Raw genomic sequence first — 22,288 nt, forward strand, 5'->3', positions numbered from 1 at the left:
ACACTGCAGTATTATAATGAGAAACTAAAAGGCTCTTGCACCAAGAGCAGCAAAAGTCTAACTGGTATCCAACGTCAAATTAATCAGCAGTAGAAGCCAACCTGGGAGGAAACCTTGCTATTAAATGTGACTAATGATTTTCCACGATATCTTCAATTTGCATGATGAACTGTACAGTATAAATAAAAACATATTACCGAATTGGAAACCAGGAAATTATACAGTACCAGTCAAAAGTTTGGACACACCTACTCATTCAAGGGTTTTCTTTATTTTGACTATTTTCTACATTGTAGAATAATAGTGAAGACATGAAAACTATGAAATAACACACATGGAATCATGCAGTAACCAAAGAAGTGTTAAATAAATCAAAATATATTTTAGATTTTAGATTCTTCAAAGTAGCCACTCTTTGCCTTGATGACAGCTTTGCACACTCTTGGCATTCTCTCAACCAGCTTCACCTGGAATCATTTTCCAACAGTCTTGAAGGAGTTCCCACATATGCTGAGCACTTGTTGGATGCTTTTCCTTCACTCTGCGGTCCAACTCATCCCAAACCATCTCAATTGGGCTGAGGTCGGGTGATTGTGGAGGCCAGGTCATCTGATGCAGCACTCCATCACTTTCCTTCTTGGTCAAATAGCCCTTACACAGCCTGGAGGTGTGTTGAGTCATTGTCCTGTTGAAAAACAAATGATAGTCCCACTAAGCACAAACCAGATGGGATGGTGTATCACTGCAGAAGGCTGTGGTAGCCATACTGGTTAAGTGTGCCTTGAATTCTAAATAAATCACTGACAGTGTCACCAGCAAAGCACTCCCACAACATCATACCTCCTTCTCCATGCTTCACGGTGGGAACCACACGTACGGAGATCATCCATTCACCTACTCTGCGTCTCACAAAGACACGGCGGTTGGAACCAAAAATCTCAAATTTGGACCCATCAGACCAAAGGACAGATTTCCACCGGTCTAATGTCCATTGCTCATGTTTCTTGGCCCAAGAAAGTCTCTTCTTCTTATTGGTGTCCGTTAAAAATGGTTTCTTTGCAGCAATTCGACCATGAAGACTTGATTCACGCAGTCTGCTCTGAACAGTTGTTTTTGCGATGTGTCTTTTTGCTTGAACTCAGTGAAGCATTTATTTGGGCTGCAATCTGAGGAGCAGTTAACTCTAATGAACATATACTCCGCAGCAGAGGTAACTCTGGGTCTTCCTGTCCTGTGGCAGTCCTCATGAGAGCCAGTTTTCTCATTAAGCGTGATGGTTTTTGTGACTGTACTTGAAGAAACTTTCAAAGTTCTTGAAATTTTCCAGATTGACTGACCTTCATATTTTAAAGTAATGATGGACTGTTGTTTCTCTTTGCTTATTTGAGCTGTTCTTGCCATTATATGGACTTGGTCTTTTACCAAATAGGGCTATCTTCTATATACCACCTCTACCTTGAAATACATTCTACAAATTAACTTTTAACAAGGCACACCTGTTAATTGAAATGCATTCCAGGTGACTACCTCATGAAACTGGTTAAGAGAATGCCAAGAGTGTGCAAAGCTGTCATCAAGGCAAAGGGTGGCTACTTTGAAGAATCTCAAATCTCAAATATATTTTGATTTGTTTAACACTTTTTTGGTTACTACATTATTCCATATGTACTGTTTCATAGTTTTGATGTCTTCATTGTTATTCTGCAATGTAGAAAATAGTCAAAATAGTGATTGTGTTGTTTTACCTCTTCCAGTTTGTATGTGATCATGATGAATGCCCTGAAGACACAGTCTGTAGAGCCGGTGATGGTGATGATCCTCTCTGGACATGATCCCTCTGAAATGTTCACTCGTGCACTGCTCTGTAGGGAGACAGACCAAGAACCAGGGTCCAGCTTTATTGACATTCTATTAGAAGAGGGAAAAGGATGAGAGCAGAGCACATGTTGGGTGGATGGAGTGAATAGGGTAAGGAGGACAGAATGGGATTAGCATGAGTAAGGAAGTAAAGTAAATGGAAGAGATATGTGTAAGGGGAAAAGAGGCACAGGGATGAAGGACAAAAATAAAAGGTCAGATTTAGCAAACTCCAGACCACTAAATACACCCTGTCCTACAGATAACTAACAATAAATAGCTGGATCATCATACAGGGAATTGACCTCGCTGTAATTTAACCCCAGGCTGGTACTCTGATCCCTCCATCCAATGCCATTTAATTTATCTCCAGAGCCCTGTGGAATGGAGAGTGGACACGTGTGTAGTTTAGGTATGATGGTGCTTTAACCTCTATGATGTTTATTACAGTCATCCCACTGAGTCATTCTGACAATGTGGAGACAGAGAGGGCCTGGGGAGGAAGCCAAAGAGCCTCACATAGGGGGAACTAATTAAAGGCCTGTTTGACTTACTGATGGACTGGGTGGAGGGATAACTAGCATGGATGACTGGTTCACTGGCAGACAAATCCAGTGGCTGTATAGGGCTACATGCTCCTTCAGTCTAACTGCCTATGTTTATCATTCTGCTTCATAAAATAAAATATAATAGCTTTGCATCAGGAGTCAGAGTCATTTGAACCAACACAATAGCAATCTAATTACTTTTTGTGCAGAATGAATCAAGCGCCATCGGATCATCTGCACCCTTGAGGCTTATGAGGGAGAAATAAGAGAGAGACATAAAGGGAGAGGGGTAGGCAGAGATAAAAAAAACTGGACTGAAAATGGGAGAGAGGGAAAGAGAGATCTAGAATAAAAAAAGAGACAGGGAGAAAGAGAGCTTGACACTGAGGTAGATTTTTTTTTATTTAACTAGGCAAGTCAGTTAAGAAAAAATTCTTATTTACAATGACAGCCTACTGGGGAACAGTGGGTTAACTGCCTTGTTCAGGGGCAGAACAACAGATTTTTTCCTTGGCAGCTCTGGGATTTGATCCAGCAACCTTTCGGTTACTGGCCCAACGCTATAACCGTTAGGCTACTTGCCACCCCAAAAATGGAGAAGAAGATATGGAAGGAGAGAGTATGAAAAAAGAGCAGAGTGGCCAATGGGCAGGTCAGACTATAATGCTGTTCTGTATGCTATCCCAGTCAACCTTCTCAAACATCCAGAGGGTTTGGGGTTAATATTAATGGAACTATACATCACGCATTGCAAACAATATTAGACACTGTCTCACCGTTTGATTATGTTATTCCTTGAACTATAACCTTTTTTGTGATGGTATACTTCTGTACTACACAATAACTGGAAAATAAAGATTTCAGATAAATAATGCATATTGACGCAGATACCAGATGTGATATTGATAGCTTTGGAGCTAGATGATATACATTTATTTAATCAATCAATGACATTACTGTGGATGCATTATGGTAATGTCGAGTACTCGTACACATATGATGGACAGTGTTAATAGATAGGAAGCTGGTAACATACCTCCTCCCGTATCCTTTTCACCGTCTCTCCTTTCTGGGGAAGAGGAAGATGAAAGACAACTTTGAAGTGAGGTGTGTGGTTTGTTTAAAAGGTACTGGCCTCTCAGTGTGTCCTCAACTTGCAGATGGAAATCTGCCTGCACTTCCAATCCCTATTAAACTGATACCTTACTTCACGTTGACTGTATTTCCCCTCCATTGAAAAGTAATCTAAGCTGTCATGGAATAGAAAAGTAGAGTCATATTTAGCACAAACAGTATTCTCATCACATCCTAAATGTATAAAATATAGTAAATACAGTAAAAACTTAAATCTGCCCCTTTTTGTTCACATCTATATCTACTCTTCTATTATCGACTAATGTCTGTCCTGTCCTTGTGAGATCCTTTCTGTGTGACCAGCGGCCAGCTAGCCAGCCAGCCAGTCAGTCACTCCACCCAGGCTCAGGAGTAAAATTAAGTCACACCTCTGTCATACCTCCTCTGCCAGCTTTCGATTGCCACTCCATCTGTCACTTTTATATTGGCCTCAGCCCATCATTCGCTCTTCCTGCTTCTAAACGATTCTACCAACTACAGCCATGACATTGACAACCGGATGTTTTCTAATACAAATGCACCCATACTATTTTGGGTACTCAGCCACACTGTTATTTCATACTAAATAGAATGCTAGTGTGTCATTTGGGATACTGTAGAGGATGTTGGGCTGAAGCCTAGCCGAGAGATAGAGATGAGGAGGGAGAATGGAGTTATTAACACACGTGCTTTGGATGGAGAGCCTGGTTACCGCCACACACAGCATTTCTCACCCTCCCACTTCTTCTCCATATCTATTTATCCCCTTTTTTCTCTTTTCTCTCTGCCTCTCTCTTTCTCATCCCCTCTTTTTCGCAATCTCTCATCCCCTCTGTGTCGGTTTCCCCTCTCGTTCCTTCACTCTCTCGTTCCTCATATTTCTTTATCCCTCTCCTCCTGCATTCTCTCCCTCTTTCTCTCTTAGCCTGTGTTCTATTACAAGGCTGCAGGGCTAGTGGGAGCCAGAGAAGGGGTAGAGAGCACTCTACACACCCTCCTAGAAGACACTAAACTGATCACAAGGGTCTGACAGTAATATGCCTTTTGGAGCTCAGTTTCAACCGGAGGTTTGCAGTCAATGCACTAATGTTTCTGTTTGATGGATTACCGTACTGCATTAGGGAATGGAGAAGGTTTTAAGTGGGTTGGTATAAAGCAATTACATTTGCAACGGGGAAATACAGTTAGCAAAGTGTGTCAGGAGGCCTTAGGTTTGTTTTGCTTCTACAATAGAATGGAAAGATAGACTGATTGGGAAAATCAATCCACATTGATTGGCTTATGAATACTTTTTAATACAGGATAATTCCCATATCTTTTGTTATAGTACAATTTATAGTACAAAATTAATACAACTCTAGAAATAGTCTTCATTGATCTGAAAATAGGCATCCCTTGTGATAACAGCATATCTCAAGGATCAAAAAGCCCTTCTGAATACTGTATCTCTTCAGAAAATAGTTATAAATAACATAAATGATAGAAGAAAAAGATAAGCCTTCTCACCTTGCCTATGATACTGCCAACCTCCTAAAAAGCCCAGGAGAAAAAAAATACAAAATTCATAAATTAAAGAAATACAAGATTTATTGAAATATTGAAACATAGACTCCTTTAAACATACCATAATGACCTCTTTATGTGCTAAATCAACAGAAATATCTTAAACAAATCTCTCATTTGTATTATTTAAATTCTACAGACTAAGCAGAGCAGGGACACGAGTCAATAGGAAAATCATATTACATACTGTAATTACATCCTAATACCTTAACTAATCCCTTACAGATAATTCCTATATGGCTACAGTTCTTCCAACAACTATTCTTATATATTTCCAGATATTCCCATTCACTTAAACCGTCACCTCATACGTACCTTGCCGTGCATGAGCAGTCGGAGTGTGAGGGTCACACCCAGGCCCCCGTCTCCAAAGTCCTGCTCACAGTTCATTGTAATGTGGGAGTTGCACACAGGGAGACGCATGAACGAGGCTCATCCAATGGTCACGCTGTCAGACGAAGGCTGCTGCTCCCTCTTCCTCTTTCTCTCTCTCTTCTCTGTCCCTCCAGAGTCCTACAAAGTAAAGACATTTCAATATGTCAGATTTGATACCTGATACACTCTTACTGATCTCACTGATTTGTTGTGTTGTTTTACCTCTACATTTTAATGATGTGGTATGAATTAGAATGTCACTTTGCAATAGGAAGTCAATGGAGAAAATATCAGGTTTGCATGACAAGGCATTCCTAAGGCAGAGCCACCATCACATCTCAATCTCATAATACAGGATGCTTGAAAAATAATCTAAATTAAAGTACAGGGTTAGGGAAGTGCAGGGTTGGTTATAATATATATAGCTGGCTGCTACACCAGTAGCAAACTAAGTGAACATTCCCAAAGAACAAGTGAAGAACTGTGAAATCACATGCTGGTGATTTTGATAAATCACTGTTTATCGAGTTATTCTCCAGAGTCATTCACTCAATGCCATTCCAGCCCCAGCCAATTCAGGAAGTAGTAAAAAAATACAATTGTAAATGGAAAATTGCCAATGTTTTTACCATGGGTATTTTCAAGTGATGTACTAAATTGCATTAATTTCCTGAAATGAATTGGAATCGACCCCAACTGTCACATTATATGCACTGCAGTCCACATAATAACTCACAGACACACACATTAGTCCCAGCCCTCTACACTAACACTAATAATGATACGTCTAATTTGCATGATGCTCTTTGAGATACTCAGAGCAGTCCAGCTGACGATGGAGTCCTTACATGTGGATTGTGTTCTGCACTTGTCCCTTGTAGAGTGACTCACGTGTCCCATCCTCCCTGTCTGGTCAAGGCCACTTGTTTTAATAGAAACGCTGCTGACCGTCCGCCAAGTGCATTCCACCTAGCCTACAATACCCCAGTATGTTGCTGTCCTGGTGTTGGAGCCATCACTGAGAAACACGATCGCTCCCTCCGACTTCCAGCAGGTGCCTCCTTATTTATTAGCCAGCCTCTTCATATCCCTTTATAAATTTGTCAAACTGTGTTAGGGCGGCATGTGGATGTAAATGTGTTCATGTTGTTTTTGTGCAAGCACGTTGGGGTATGTCATATGTGTGGAGGTCATGTTTAATCAAAGGGAGTCTGCTTTTTGATGAGGTGCTATTCCTGAGACATCCATTCTAGGCAGGTTTATTGTCTTCACTCAACAGCCAGTCTTGCTAGCTATCTGTTTATTTATGTACTGTATGCATGCAGAGGCTTAAACCTAACATGCCATTCCTCTCTGACTATCATATGGTAGCTTGGCTACTGCTTGCCTACGCCTGTGGTGTCCTGTTCATGACCATGGCATTGCAATGCTGGTCTGTCAGAATCAGCCAGAGAGCAAAGTAGAGTGCCAGTGATAAGGTCTAGAAACAACTTTTGCTTTAAAGAGACAGAATGACTTTGGGGTTTTAGGCTGGGTTTCTGTATAAGCACTTCGTGACAACTGCTGATGTGAAAAAGGCTTTATAAATACATTTGATTGATTGACTTGATAAAATGATATAGGCTATGTGGTAAACCGCGGGGTGTTGGGTTGAGCGTGCAGAGATTGACACAGAGACAGGGAGGTTTTAGTCCGCAAAAACAACTTTACTAAGACAGGAAATAAACATAACAAAGAAAATCACTTAGGTTTGGCTCGGTCCTTCTTCTCAACTGTGGCTTGGTGTCGGTCTCTCCCCGCTCTCCCTCGCGGTGTGCCACCGTGCTCCTTTTATTTGGCCTCCACGGCTGGTTGGCACTTTCCTCTAATTACCTGCACTTAGAGCTGTCCGTCGGGGTGCCCAGCTCCCGTATTCCCAGCAGAGGGAGCCAACATCGCCTCACGTACCTCCCCTCTATTACCATCCCCCGGGGTAGACCTCCTGGGATACCACAGCTAATTTACTACTATATATTCATGCCTCATGAGGGATGTGTGGAACTTACTCCTCAGCTTGAGGTGTCCCCAATTGCGCCAGTGAATAGATAGCTTTTTGCGCTGCGCCGACTGGTAAGACGCTTCAGGAGGGTGGTCACGTGTACTAGCAAGGCAGAGGTTCCGAGTTTGTGCCAGGTATGGGCCGAAACGGGAGGAAGAGGTACTCGCTAAGCAAGCATTGTGACGTCCTTTACAATTATCTGTTGTTACACAAAATTGTGGCCAGAGGATGCTTTCTACAGATAAACAGAAAAACAATAATTCATTCTCTTATCTTTGAAAGAGAAGAGACACAGTTTACCTTTGCGTGCATTCTGGATCATGCTCCGAAACACATGTGATTATCATGGCACATAAATTTACGTAACGGCACGCTAACTTCATTACGCTGTACGGCACGGTGGAAATGTTAGCACTTTATTGCATTAGGAGTTAATGGGTGGAAGGATCATTATGTGCTGCTCTCTGGACTGGTAACAGGGCATGTACTCTGTGTCTGCAAGGTGAGGGGATGGTGTGGTGAGCCTCTGAACTAACCCATTCCAAAAATCCGAAGCACCAGCGTTCCAGAATGAACAGAGCCCCTCTGTTCTAAATTACAACTCAAATCTACTCAGAACTAAGGGCAGGGGAAATAGTGAGGTACCAGACTGCACTGCAGAGTGAGAACAGGGCGGAGGCAGGGTGGAGAGCAGCTAAGGCAGATACACAAAGTCCTGTTTACGATTGGTTAAATTCTAATGAATTACTTGAGTACATCTTAATATTCACAAAAAAAATGTTTAAAGTAATTTTGCGAAACACATTCTAAGAACCCCAAAATACATTTTACTGTCCACTTCGTTATTACACTAACTAAATCACAAAATTACACAAAGTTTTACTGCGGAGCCCCTAGTCCTGCTCAACATGCCTCAGATAGCCCCCTTGATAGCCCCCACACATGCGGAGACCGCACCTAGCTTATTTGGTGCCTCCAGAGATGCAACCTCTCTCATCGTCACACAATGCCTAGGTTTACCCCCACTCGCACCCTACCATACCCTTGTCTGTACACTATGCTACTGTACACTAATCTATCCTACCACCCCCAGAAATCTGCTCCTTTTATTCTCTGTTCCCAAAGCACTAGATGACCAGTTCTTATAGCCTTTAGCAGTACCCTCATACTACTCCTCGTCTGTTCCTCTGGTATGTAGAGGTTAACCCAGGCCCTGCAACCCCCAGCATCACTCCCATTCCCCAGGCGCTCTCATTTGTTGACTTCTGCCACCGTAAAAGCCTTGGGTTCATGCATGTTAACATCAGAAGCCTTCTCCCTAAGTTTGCTTTATTCACTGCTTTAGCACACTCCGCCAACCCTGATGTCCTAGCCGTGTCTGAATCCTGGCTTAGGAAGGCCACCAAAAATTCTGAAATTTCCATCCTCAATTACAATATTTTCCGTCAAGACAGAACTGCTAAAGGGGGCGGAAATGCAATCTACTGTAGAGAGAGCCTGCAGAGTTCTGTCATACTATCCAAGTCTATGCCCAAACAGTTCGAGCTTCTACTTTTAAAGATCAATCTCTCCAGAAATAAGTCCCTCACTGTTGCCGCTTGTAATAGACCCCCCTCAGCTCACAGCTGTGCCCTGGACACCATATGTAAATTGATTGCCCCCCATCTATCGTCAGAGTTCGTACTGATAGGTGACCTAAATTGGGATATGCTTAACACACCGGCCGTCCTACAATCTAAGCTAAATGCCCTCAATCTCACACAAATTATCAAGGAACCTACCAGGTACAACCCCAAATCCGTAAACATAGGCACCCTCATAGATATCATCCTGACCAACTTGCCCTCTAAATACACCTCTGCTGTTTTCAACCAGGATCTCAGTGATCACTGCCTCATTGCCTGCGTCCATTATGGGTCCTCGGTCAAACGACCACCCCTCATCACTGTCAAACGCTCCCTAAAACACTTCTGCGAGCAGGCCTTTTTAATCGACCTGGCCTGTGTATCCTGGAAGGATATTGACCTCATCCCGTCAGTAGAGGATGCCTGGTTGTTCTTTAAAAGTGCTGTCCTCACCATCTTAACTTCTTGCGGATCATTGGGATGCTCCGTCCCACCTGGCCAACATCCGGTGAAATTGCAGAGCGCGAAATTCAAATTACGAAAATCATAATATTAAACATTTATGAAAACACAAGTGTTATACATCAGTTAAAAGCTTAACTTCTTGTTAATCCAGCCACTTTGTCAATTTTCAAAAAGGCTTTACAGCGAAAGCACACCATACGATTATCTGAGGACAGCGCCCCGCACACTAAAGCTACATACATTTCCAACCAAGCAGAGGCGTCACGAAAGTCAGAAATAGCGATAAAATAAATCACTTACCTTTGAAGATCTTCATCTGATTGCAATCACAAGAGTCCCAGCTACATAACAAATGGTCCTTTTGTTCGATAAAGTTCTTCTTTATATCCCAAAAAAAGTCAGTTTCATTGGCACCCTTGACTCAGTAATCCACCGGTTTCCCTCGTTCAAAATGCATAGAAATGAATCCCGTAAGTTACAAATAAACTTCTTCCAATCATATCAAACAACGTTCCTAATCAATCCTCAGGTACCCTAATATGTAAAAAAAACCATAAAATTTAAGACAGAGAATACCGGAGACCATTACTGGAGATAAATAACGAAGTGCGCACCGGAACGCGCAACAAACACTACAGCCAAAATGGGAGCCAATTAGAAAAACTACAATTTCTAGCTCACTTAAAAAAAAACAAGCCTTAACCTCTTACATCTAGACGTTCCGCTAGCGGAACACCTGCTCCAATATCCAATGATAGGCGTGGCGCGAATGACAAATTCCTCAAAAATACAAAAACTTCAATTTTTCAAACATATGACTATTTCACAGCATTTTAAAGACAAGACTCTCCTTTATCTAACCACACTGTCCGATTTCAAAAAGGCTTTACAGCGAAAGCAAAACATTAGATTATGTCAGCAGAGTACCCAGCCAGAAATAATCAGACACCCATTTTTCAAGCTAGCATATAATGTCACAAAAACCCAGAAGACAGCTAAATGCAGCACTAACTGTTGAGCTGAATATCAGGAGTGAGTCAAAGAACTACACTTCCCAGAGTGCACCAGCAGCAGCAAACCGGCTGCTTGTCACCTGATCAATCATTTTCACTTATTTGGAGCACCTGTGAAGGCATGGAGGGTGTCAGTCATTCAGAAGAACAAACTTCAGAGGGAAAACTCCAAGTTCACTCACAGGTTCAGTCCAAAGACGCCAATGGTAAAAGGCTTAAATGGTTAATTCATCTTAGTTATTTAGAATGTTATTTAAATGTTTAAACTAATTTAAGTTCCTTAAAATGTTTAATTAAGATGGTAACTTTTTGTTCTGTCTTTAAAGGTTTACAACCTAATTTACTGGCTAATTTACTGGCTAATTTACTGGACAGACCAATCAACTGAAGGCAAACTAAAAATAAAAAAAGATTGAGTTGGAAAATTGAGTTGTCCCTGTGTCCTTTGGATGGTGAACAAGAGGAGGACTTAACAGTTGTAAACCATGCGGAGCGGCCTGGCCCTGAGGATAAACGGCTTCAGATCCAGAAATAAGCTGTTGACGCAGAGGAAGTCAAGATGGCGGAAGATGTCCTGGGGAAGTCGGTCCAGCAGCTCAAAAAGGAGAGGACCACTGCAAAAAGCAGCTTCACCAGACAAGCCAACTTCATTTCAAGAGGAGCAAGCAGCATGCTTCAAGTGGAGTTAAAGGAGGAATTCGCTAAGCTTTCAGATTGTTTCAGAAAGATGCTCGATGCCAACGATGACTACAGGATTGGACTGGAGGCTGACATGACTGAGGATGAGGAACCAGGTCTTAATGAACAGCAAGAGGCTGACATTGATAGATCTGTAAATGAAGGTGAAACAAAGTTGGCGGAAATAAGAGACATTGTTCAAACAAACCTGTGGTCGAGGTATGGAAGGAGTGAACTTCTTGTGGCAATCCTGGAAGCAGAAAAAGCCAATGATAAAGCGGCTTATGTACCAGTGGAAAGTGCCAATTTAGAGGGCTATGAAGTGCACCTCGCTCTCTTGGACAAGAGGATAAAAGAGGCCATCTCAGCAATGTCATCATGGGAGCGATGGATCCCTGTAGAATTAAAAGACGAATTAGATGGAAGAGTCAAGGACGTAAGAGCATTCTACTACAGGCTTGAGTCAAGGAGACCTGAATTTGCCACTGCACGGACGACCAATGAGCGAGGCACAGGAGTGAAACTACTACACCAACCGGCAACATCCACACCAATAGTGAGAATCAAGCCAATCTCTCTACCTATCTTCAATGGAAGCAGGAGAGAATATCACAGATGGAGGAAAGACTGGGAAAGCCTGCAAAAGCAGGGAGAGCCATCCGGATCAACTGAAGTTAAGAAAATTCAACTCCTGGAGGGTGTGGATGACAAAATCTCAAAAGACCTCAGACTTTCAACCTACACCACTGCCGATGACATGTTCAGAGTCCTGGAGAACAGGTATGGCAACAAGTCAACCATCATAGTGGAAATCCTGGACGAGCTGGAGAAGATGCCACATGTGAAAGGGAACCAACCAAGAAAGGTCATTGATCTCATACAGTCAGTGGAGAAGCTAGCAGATCTCACAGAGTTAGGAAACTCTGGAGCCATAAATAACCCACTGGTAATTAGATCCATTGAAAGCAAGTTGCCTGACTTCATTAAAAGAGACTGGGTTATGTTCATGGTTGAACCCAGAAACGATGTCACATCAGACAACCACTTTGTCATGCTCTTGAAGTTCCTGAAAAGTCAAGAAGGAATACTGGAGAGACTCGAACAGCTCAGAACTGAGGAGAAGGTGGAAAAATCGGATCGTTTGGACAAGAAGTATGACAGAAAGATTGCCTCAACAAAAACCACAAGGAAAGAAGAGCTTGATGAGGTATGTGGTGTATGTGGTGATAGTGGGCACAAAAACAAGATCTTCTGTAGAAAGTTCAAAAGACTTAACCTGTTAGGGCTAGGGGGCAGCATTGACACGGCTGGATAAAAAACATACCCGATTTAATCTGGTTACCACTCCTACTCAGTAACTAGAATATGCATATACTTATTACATATGGATAGAAAACACCCTAAACTTTCTAAAACTGTTTGAATGGTGTCTGTGAGTATAACAGAACTCAAATGGCAGGTCAAAACCTGAGAGATTCCTTTACAGGAAGTGGCCTGTCTGACCATTTGTTGAACTTGTTTTCCATCTCTATCATTTACTAAGGATCTCTGCTCTAACGTGACACTTCCCACGTCTTCCATAGGCTCTCAGAGCCCGGGAAAAAACAGAATGTCATCATTCCAGCCCCAGGCTGAAACACATTATCGCCTTTCTCAAGTGGCCCATCAAGAGACACTAGCTTATGCGCGTGACCCCGACCGCCCCCGCCTTTGGGATTTTTTCCTCTGTTTGCCGAAAAGGAGATTCCCTGTCGGAATATTATCGCTTTTCTACGAGAAAAATGACGTAAAAATTGATTTTAAACAGCGGTTGACATGCTTCGACGTACGGTAATGGAATACTTTGAATTTTATTGTCAGGAATTGCGCCAAGCGCGCGACACCTCTTTACTATTTCGGATAGTGTCTGGAACGCACGAACAAAACGCCGCTATTCGGATATAACGATGGATTATTTTGGACCAAACCAACATTTGTTATTGAAGTAGCTGTCCTGGGTGTGTATTCTGACGAAGACAACAAAAGGTAATGACATTTTTATAATAGTAAATATGATTATGGTGAGTGCTAAACTTGCCGGGTGTCTAAATAGCGAGCCCGTGATGCCTGGGCTATGTACTTAGAATATTGCAAAATGTGCTTTCACCAAAAAGCTATTTTAAAATCGGACATATCGAGTGCATAGAGGAGGTCTGTATCTATAATTCTTAAAATAATTGTTATGCTTTTTGTGAACGTTTATCGTGAGTAATTTAGTAAAATGTTAGCGAATTCCCCGGAAGTTTGCGGGGGGTATGCTAGTTCTGAACGTCACATGCTAATGTAAAAAGCTGGTTTTTGATATAAATATGAACTTGATTGAACAAAACATGCATGTATTGTATAACATAATGTCCTAGGGTTGTCATCTGATGAAGATCATCAAAGGTGAGTGCTGCATTTAGCTGTCTTCTGGGTTTTGGTGACATTATATGCTGGCTTGAAAAATGGGTGTCTGATTATTTCTGGCTTGGTACTCTGCTGACATAATCTAATGTTTTGCTTTCGTTGTAAAGCCTTTTTGAAATCGGACAGTGTGGTTAGATTAACGAGAGTCTTATCTTTAAATGGCTGTAAAATAGTCATATGTTTGAGAAATTGAAGTAATAGGATTTTTAAGGTTTTGAAAATCGCGCCACAGGCTGGCAGTGGCTGTTACGTAGGTGGGACGAATTCGTCCCGCCGGTCCCATAGAGGTTAAGCTACCGGAAAAGAAAACTGTATTAAGAAAGCTGGGAGCATGCAGAAAATGTCTCGGATGCCATGATGAAGATGGATACTGCAGAGACACTTTCCTATGCAGAAACAAAGACTGTAAAAGGGAAGGTGGTGCCCCAGACCACCATTTTTTCCTCTGCCCAAAAGGAGAAGTCAAAAGAGGGGAAGAGAGAAAGAGTGGAAGAGACGGCAAAGGTGAAAGCAAGCTAACAGAGGAACAAGAGAAGATCTTGTCTGAACTTTCCCAGGAAATGGCAGATCGATGCAGAAAGGCTTTCACCAACACCAACAAAACCGCAGTGACACTCGATGCTTCAGGCCAGTCTGAGCTACTGCAGAGAAATGGGCTCACTGAACTTCCTGTCATCATGATGTTGATGCAAGTCACGACGAACGCAGGGCAGAAGATTGGGACTTTAACCTGTTGGGTCTAGGGGGCAGCATTTGCACGTCTGGATAAAAAAAATGTACCCGATTTAATCTGGTTACTAATCCTACCCAGTAACTAGAATATGCATATACTTATTATATATGGATAGAAAACACTCTAAAGTTTCCAAAACTGTTTGAATGGTGTCTGTGAGTATAACAGAACTCATTTGGCAGGCAAAACCCTGAGACATTTTCTGACAGGAAGTGGATACCTGATGTGTTGTATTGACTTTAAACCTATCCCATTGAAAAACACAGGGGTTTAGGAATATTTTGGCACTTCCTATTGCTTCCACTAGATGTCACCAGCCTTTACAAAGTGTTTTGAGTCTTCTGGAGGGAGATCTGACCGAACAAGAGCCATGGAACGGTGATGTCCCATTAGACACCTGGCGCGCTAGTTCATGTTGGGTACCCTCGTTCCAATACGTTATAAAAGAGTATGCATTCGTCCACCTTGAATATTATTCATGTTCTGGTTAAAAAGGCCCTAATGATTTATGCTATACAACGTTTGACATGTTTGAACGAACGGAAATATATTTTTTCCCCTCGTTCATGACGAGAAAGTCCGGCTGGCTTACATCATGTGCTAACGAGACGGAGATTTTTGGACATAAATGATGAGCTTTTTTGAACAAAACTACATTCGTTATGGACCTGTGATACCTGGAAGTGACATCTGATGAAGAGAATCAAAGGTAATGGATTGTTTACATAGTATTTTCGATTTTAGATCTCCCCAACATGACGTCTAGTCTGTATCGCAACGCGTATTTTTCTGGGCGCAGTGCTCAGATTATTGCAAAGTGTGATTTCCCAGTAAGGTTATTTTTAAATCTGGCAAGTTGATTGCGTTCAAGAGATGTAAATCTATAATTCTTTAAATGACAATATAATATTTTACCAATGTTTTCTAATTTTAATTATTTAATTTGTGACGCTGACTTGACTGCCGGTTATTGGAGGGAAACGATTTCCTCAACATCAATGCCATAGTAAAACGCTGTTTTTGGATATAAATATGAACTTGATAGAACTAAAAATGCATGCATTGTCTAACATAATGTCCTAGGAGTGTCATCTGATGGAGATTGTAAAAGGTTAGTGCATCATTTTAGCTGGTTTTATGGTTTTGGTGACCCTGTCTTTGACTTGACAAAACATTACACACAACTCTTGTAAATGTACTGTCCTAACATACTCTAAATTTATGCTTTCGCCGTAAAACCTTTTTGAAATCGTAAAACGTGGTTAGATTAAGGAGATGTTTATCTTTCAAATGGTGTAACATAGTTGTATTTTTGAAAAATTTGAATTTTGACATTTATTTGGATTCAAATTTGCCGCTCTTGAAATGCACCTGCTGTTGATGGAGTGCACCACGGGTGGCACGCTAGCGTCCCACCTAGCCCCAAGAGGTTAATTGACCTTGCTTCAGACACAAACTACATTACCCATAAGGCTGCTGAAAGACTGAGGTTAAGACATGAGAAGATAACCTTAGTTGTTCATTTGGTTGGTGGTATGACCATGAAAGTGAACACACTAAGGTATCTCCTCAAAGTCAGAGTCAAGACACCTAAAGGGACAGAGAGAGCTCATGAAATGGTCTGCTACGGCTTGGATGAAATCGCCAGAGTGCATCAAGTAATTGAACCTGAGAAGTTGAAAAAATTCTTCCCAGAAGTCAAACTTACAGAATTGGAAAGGCCAGAAGAGGTCGAACTTCTCATTAGCCACCGAGAGGGAAGACTCGCTCCCCAGAGGGTAAAAATCATGGGAGACCTCGTCTTGTGGGAGGGTCCATTGGGGAAAACAGTGGGTGGAGCACATCCCGACTTATTTGAAGAAGTGGAGGTTGCACTATATGAGTCCAAAACACACTTTGCTCGCTCCATGAGGACAGCAGCTGTCAAATATCAAGAAATCACAAGTCCAACTACTGACACAGCCCAGCTACAGCAGGAGGATGCGACTCTGACCAAATTTACAGCTGCCAGTAACCGTGAGTTCCTTGAGTGGTGGCACTGGGACAGCATCGGAGCTGCATGTGAGCCAAGATGTGGAGGATGCCGATGTGGAAACTGTCCACCGGGAGGAAAAGAAATGACCCTGGCAGAGGAGAGGGAACTGGAGATCATTAAAGGAGGCCTCACCTACGAGAAGGGGGATGCTCACACACCGGCTCCACATTGGGATGCAAAGTATCCTTGGACGGTAGATCCAGCCTCGCTCCTGATTAACAAAAGTGCAGTCCAGGCTTGTTTCTTAAGGATGGAAAAACAACTAAGCAGAGAGCCAGACTGGAAAGTCGCATATGCTACCCAAATCCATGAAATGGTCGAGCGAGGCGCAGCCATAAAACTCACCAACAAAATCATGGACGAGTGGAATGGACCAGTGTGGTACGTAAGCCACCTGGTGGCACCAAACCCTCATTCGGTAACAACACCGGTTCGTATTGTATGGAATAGTAGCCAGAAATACAAAGGCGTGAGTATGAATGATCTTCTTCTGAAGGGACCAGACGTTCTCAACCCTATAAGAGCTGTCTTGCTGAGGTCCAGAGAGGGGACGTATGCATCTCTAGGAGACATCAAAAAGATGTACAACTCTGTATGGCTGAAGGAGCGTGAGATGCACCTTCACAGGTTCCTCTGGAGGGACAGCCCAGTTGAAGAGATAAGTGAATATGTAATAACCAGAGTCAACATTGGGGACAGACCTGCTGGTTGCATTGCTCAGTTGGCTATGAGAGAAACAGCACGCCTGCCCAACTTTCTTCACTTGGAGGATGAGCGCAGAGTCATTGAAGAGGACAGTTATGTGGATGACCTCTTAACCTCCCAAAATGACCTGGATAAACTTGAGAAAATCACAGCAAATGTAGAAGAGATCTGGAAAGCTGGAGGGTTCTTCCTCAAACCATGGGTCCGGTCAGGGCAAAGTGGGAGGCAAGGAATGGAGGTGGAGGGTCTATCAAAGGCACAAAGTAAAACCTTAATTCTTCCAAATCAAATGAGGGACGAAGACAACAAAGCCTTGGGTATCGGCTACCGAATGGATGAAGACAAGCTCTACATGTTAACCTCAGTTAACTTTTCAAAAAGGAAAAAGAAGATGAGAGTTGGGAAAAATCTTCTCAAGGAGGAGGTGAGAACTGAGACACCTAACCCACTGACTAGGAGGGCCCTCTTAAGCCAAGTGGCTGGACTGTACAACCCAATTGGGTTAGTTACACCTGCCAAACAGAAGGGAGCAATTCTTGTTCGAAAAGCATTCCAAGAGGGAGGGGGTGGGAAACTAACCCAAGAAACCTGGGATCAACCTCTCTCAGAAAGCCTCAGGGAAGAAGCCATCCAGCTTTTTGAAGAATATGTGCAGCTTGGAGAGGTGAAATTCCACAGGAGCCTCACACCAGCTGGCTGGGAAGGGAAACCGTGGGGCATCACATTCTCTTATGGAAGTGATAAAACCTATGGAGCTGTGATGTACTTAAGATGGGAGACAAGTCAAGGCACTAAAGTTCGATTTGTTGAATCAAAAGCCAAGCTGACACCCCTGGATCAGAAGGGAGACGCTGTAAAAGCTGAAATCTGTGGTGCTGTCTTCACAGCCAGGATCAGGAAGTATGTGGAAAAGCATGCTCGAATGAAGATCGAGAGATGGTTCCATCTACTTGACAATCAAACGGTCTTGGGAGCCATTCAAAGAGTCAGTTATGGGTACAAAACCTTCTTTGCAAACAGAGTGGGTGAAATCCAGAAGGCTGGACAAGTGCAAGACTGGTGGTGGATCCGTGGGGATCTAAACATAGCTGACATCATAACAAGAGGGGGTGCTCCTGAAGATTTGAAGGAGAATTCCACATGGCAAGAGGGACCAGAGTTCCTAAAGTGGCCAGTGGAGGAGTGGCCTATAAAATCAGCTGGAGAGGTTGCAGCTCATGCCAGGGAGAGTGTAAACAAGCTCCAGAGGAAGGCATTCTCAGGTGCATTGACAAGAGCTGAAGCGAGAAGTAGTCAGCAGAAAGAAGACCTACAAGGCACTCAGGAAAGTCCAAAGAGTGAAACTCAAGAGGGAATACCTGTGGTGAACCCAACTCTTCTTAGAAGGAAGCCCACTGGTTGGGTTAAAGATCTTGTGGAAGTAAGAAGATTCAGTAGCCTGTCCAAACTGGTGAGAGTCGTTGCCTGGGTTTGTCTAGCAGCCAAACAGTGGCGGAAGAGGAAGGGCCGGGCCCCTAAACAGGCAAAGAGGGAGGTAAGATCACCCAAGCAAGCTGTGCCGACTGTCAAAGAACATGAAGATGCACTCAAAGACCTTTTTCTCGCAGCTCAAGAAGGTACAGATTTTTCAGACACAACTCTAAGCAGACTGACAGTGTACAAAGATGTGAAGTCTGGGCTGCTAGTTTGTGGAGGCAGAATTCAGACATTCAACGAAGATAAGACAGCAGTGCCAGTTTTACCCTTTGAAGCATGGGTGTCTACACTGCTGGCACAAGAATCCCACAAAGCAAACCACGAGGGAGTGGCGGGAACCCTTCTCCGGATGAGGAAGAAAGCCTGGGTAATAAAAAGCTGTAGACTTGCCAAGAAAATGGTTGACAGCTGTGTGGTCTGCAGGAAAAACAAGGCAAAACAGTGTCAACAAATCATGGCTGACCTGCCTCTAGAGCGAACAGGCCCAGCTGCACCTTTTGAATTCACCGCCATGGACCTGTTCGGCCCTTATGAAGTGAAAAATGAGGTCAAGAAGAGAACTAGACTCAAAGTATGGGGAATAGTCTTCTGCTGCATGGCTTCCCGAGCCATACACACTGAAGTGGTGAGTGACATGTCATCTGAAGGATTCCTGCTAGCCTATCAAAGGTTCACTTCACTGAGAGGACACCCCAGGAAACTCTGGTCAGACCCTGGCACAAACTTTGTGGGAGCCAAACCCGCACTTCAAACATTCTTTAACCAACAAAATAAGTCTGAACTTGAAGACACAGCTGCCAAGCATGGTACAGAATGGTCATGGAAGATCCACCCTGCAGACTCTCCCCATAGGAATGGTGCCGCAGAGGCAGCTGTCAAAGTAGTGAAGCGGGCGTTGAGCAACCTTGGTGGAGATGGTGGTTTTACTTGGGGAGAATTCCAAACTTTTCTCTTCATGGCAGCCAACCTTGCTAATGAGAGACCCATTGATGCAAGAACTCAAAGCAGAGAAGACTGTGTAGAGTACATCACCCCGAATTCTCTGCTTTTAGGACGTACCAATCCAAAGGGAGACCCTGGAGATTTCCAGTTTGATGGCAACCCTTACAAAAGACTTAAACATATTCAAGCAGAGGTAAGCCGTTTCTGGAAGAAGTGGAGCCAATTGGCTGGACCTAATCTGTTCATAAGGAACAAATGGCACACCAAAAGGCGAAATGTTGCTGTTGGAGATGTGGTCTGGTTGGCTGACAAAAATGCGCTAAGAGGACAGTACAAGCTGGCTAGAGTGGTCGGTGTCAATGCTGACAGCAAAGGCATCGTTAGAGATGTGCTTGTGAAGACTTTTCCCAGCTATCCTGTTCACATCACAAAGTCAAACAGCAAAAAAGGGCCCACAAGAGCAAACGGTGAAAGAACGAAGAGGCTTCAAACCAAAAATCCCAGGCACAATTCTTCATAGAGATGTCAGACGACTTGTCATTCTACTACCCATTGAAGAACAAACAGAGGTGTGAAGGGCTTGTGACCTCTCTGGATTTGAAAAAAAACAGGAGCTCAAGTGGGAGGTGTTGAGCTGAATATCAGGAGTGAGTCAAAGAACTACACTTCCCAGAGTGCACCAGCAGCAGCAAACCGGCTGCTTGTCACCTGATCAATCATTTTCACTTATTTGGAGCACCTGTGAAAGCATGGAGGGTGTCAGTCATTCAGAAGAACAAACTTCAGAGGGAAAACTCCAAGTTCACTCACAGGTTCAGTCCAAAGACGCCAATGGTAAAAGGCTTAAATGGTTAATTCATCTTAGTTATTTAGAATGTTATTTAAATGTTTAAACTAATTTAAGTTCCTTAAAATGTTTAATTGAGATGGTAACTTTTTGTTCTGTCTTTAAAGGTTTACAACCTAATTTACTGGCTAATTTACTGGCTAATTTACTGGACAGACCAATCAACTGAAGGCAAACTAAAAATAAAAAAAGATTGAGTTGGAAAATTGAGTTGTCCCTGTGTCCTTTGGATGGTGAACAAGAGGAGGACTTGACACTAACCTTTGATGATCTTCATCAGATGACACACCTAGGACATTATGTTATACAATACATGCATGTTTTGTTCAATCAAGTTCATATTTATATCAAAAAACTGCTTTTTACATTAGCATGTGACGTTCAGAACTAGCATACCCCCTGCAAACTTCCGGGGAATTTACTAACAATTTACTAAAATACTCACGATAAACGTTCACAAAAAGCATTACAATTATTATAAGAATTATAGATACAGAACTCCTCTATGCACTCGATATGTCCGATTTTAAAATAGCTTTTTGGTGAAAGCACATTTTGCAATATTCTAAGTACATAGCCCAGCCATCACGGGCTAGCTATTTAGACACCCGGCAAGTTTAGCCTTCACCAAAATCAGATTTACTATTACAAAGGTTTGATGACCTTTTGTTGTCTTCGTCAGAATGCACTCCCAGGACTGCTACTTCAATAACAAATGTTGGTTTGGTCCAAAATAATCCATCGTTATATCCAAATAGCGGCGTTTTGTTCGTGCGTTCCAGAAACTATCCGAAATGGTAAATCAGGGTCGCGCGCATGGCGCAATTCGTGACAAAAAAAATCTAAATATTCCATTACCGTACTTCGAAGCATGTCAACCGCTGTTTAAAATCAATTTTTATGCAATTTATCTCGTTAAAAAAGCGATAATATTCCGACAGGGAATCTCCTTTTCGGTAAACAGAGAAAAAATCACAAAGACGGGGGATGCGCCTAAGTGCACGCGCCTAAGCCCACAGTCCCTTGATCGGCCACTTGAGAAAGGCGATAATGTGTTTCATTCAGGTTTTTCCCGGCTCTGAGAGCCTATTGGAGCCGTGGGAAGTGTCACGTTACCGCAGAGATCCTTTGTAATGGAATGAGATGTCAAAGAAAGACAATAAATGGTCAGACAGGCCACTTCCTGTAAAGGAATCTCTCAGGTGTTGACCTGCCATTTGAGTTCTGTTATACTCACAGACACCATTCAAACAGTTTTAGAAACTTTGGAGTGTTTTCTATCCAAAGCCAATAATTATATGCATATTCTAGTTACTGGGCAGGAGTAGTAACCAGATTAATTCGGGTACGTTTTTTATCCAGCCGTGAAAATACTGCCCCCTAGCCATAACAGGTTAAAGTCTTTCTAAAGACTGTTGACATCTAGTGGAAGCCCTAAGAACTGCAATCTGGGAGGTATTCCTTTTATATTCCCATTCCTAGCCATTGTAGTCAGCGGTGAGCTGAAAAAAACAACTTTTGGATGGATTGTCCTCTGGTTTTTTCCTGACATATCAGTTCTGTTATACTCACAGACATTATTTTCAAAGTTTTGGAAACTTTAGCGTGTTTTCTATCCAATACTACCAATTATATGCTAATCCTAGATTCTGGGTCTGAGTAAAAGGCAGTTTACTTTGGGCACCTCGTTCATCCAAACTTCCGAATACTGCCCCCTAGCCCGAAGAAGTTAAATAAGCATCCCCCTTTAAAGAATGTTGAACTAAGAACAGATATAGCCTTGGTACACTCCAGACTTGACTGCCCTTGACCAGCACAAAAACACCC

The 22,288-nt window shown here is 42.7% G+C and overlaps 1 protein-coding gene across 2 annotated transcripts in view; it reads right to left on the reverse strand.

Annotated features, from left to right (window-relative positions):
* The window catches only part of LOC106571849 (poly(rC)-binding protein 4), a 75,758-nt gene that overhangs the window by 16,787 nt on the left and 36,683 nt on the right, over positions 1-22,288 (reverse strand). For both annotated transcript variants that reach the window (XM_014145340.2, XM_014145339.2), the window contains exons 2-5: positions 5,397-5,594; positions 5,025-5,048; positions 3,442-3,474; positions 1,746-1,862 (exon numbers count right to left, since the gene is read on the reverse strand). In XM_014145340.2, the coding sequence (XP_014000815.1) occupies positions 1,746-1,862; positions 3,442-3,474; positions 5,025-5,048; positions 5,397-5,504 (282 nt within the window). In that variant the 5' untranslated portion in view covers positions 5,505-5,594. The remainder of the gene's footprint in view (positions 1-1,745; positions 1,863-3,441; positions 3,475-5,024; positions 5,049-5,396; positions 5,595-22,288) is intronic.

Source organism: Salmo salar, chromosome ssa15, assembly GCF_905237065.1.
Source record: "Salmo salar chromosome ssa15, Ssal_v3.1, whole genome shotgun sequence".
Lineage (NCBI taxonomy): Eukaryota > Metazoa > Chordata > Actinopteri > Salmoniformes > Salmonidae > Salmo > Salmo salar.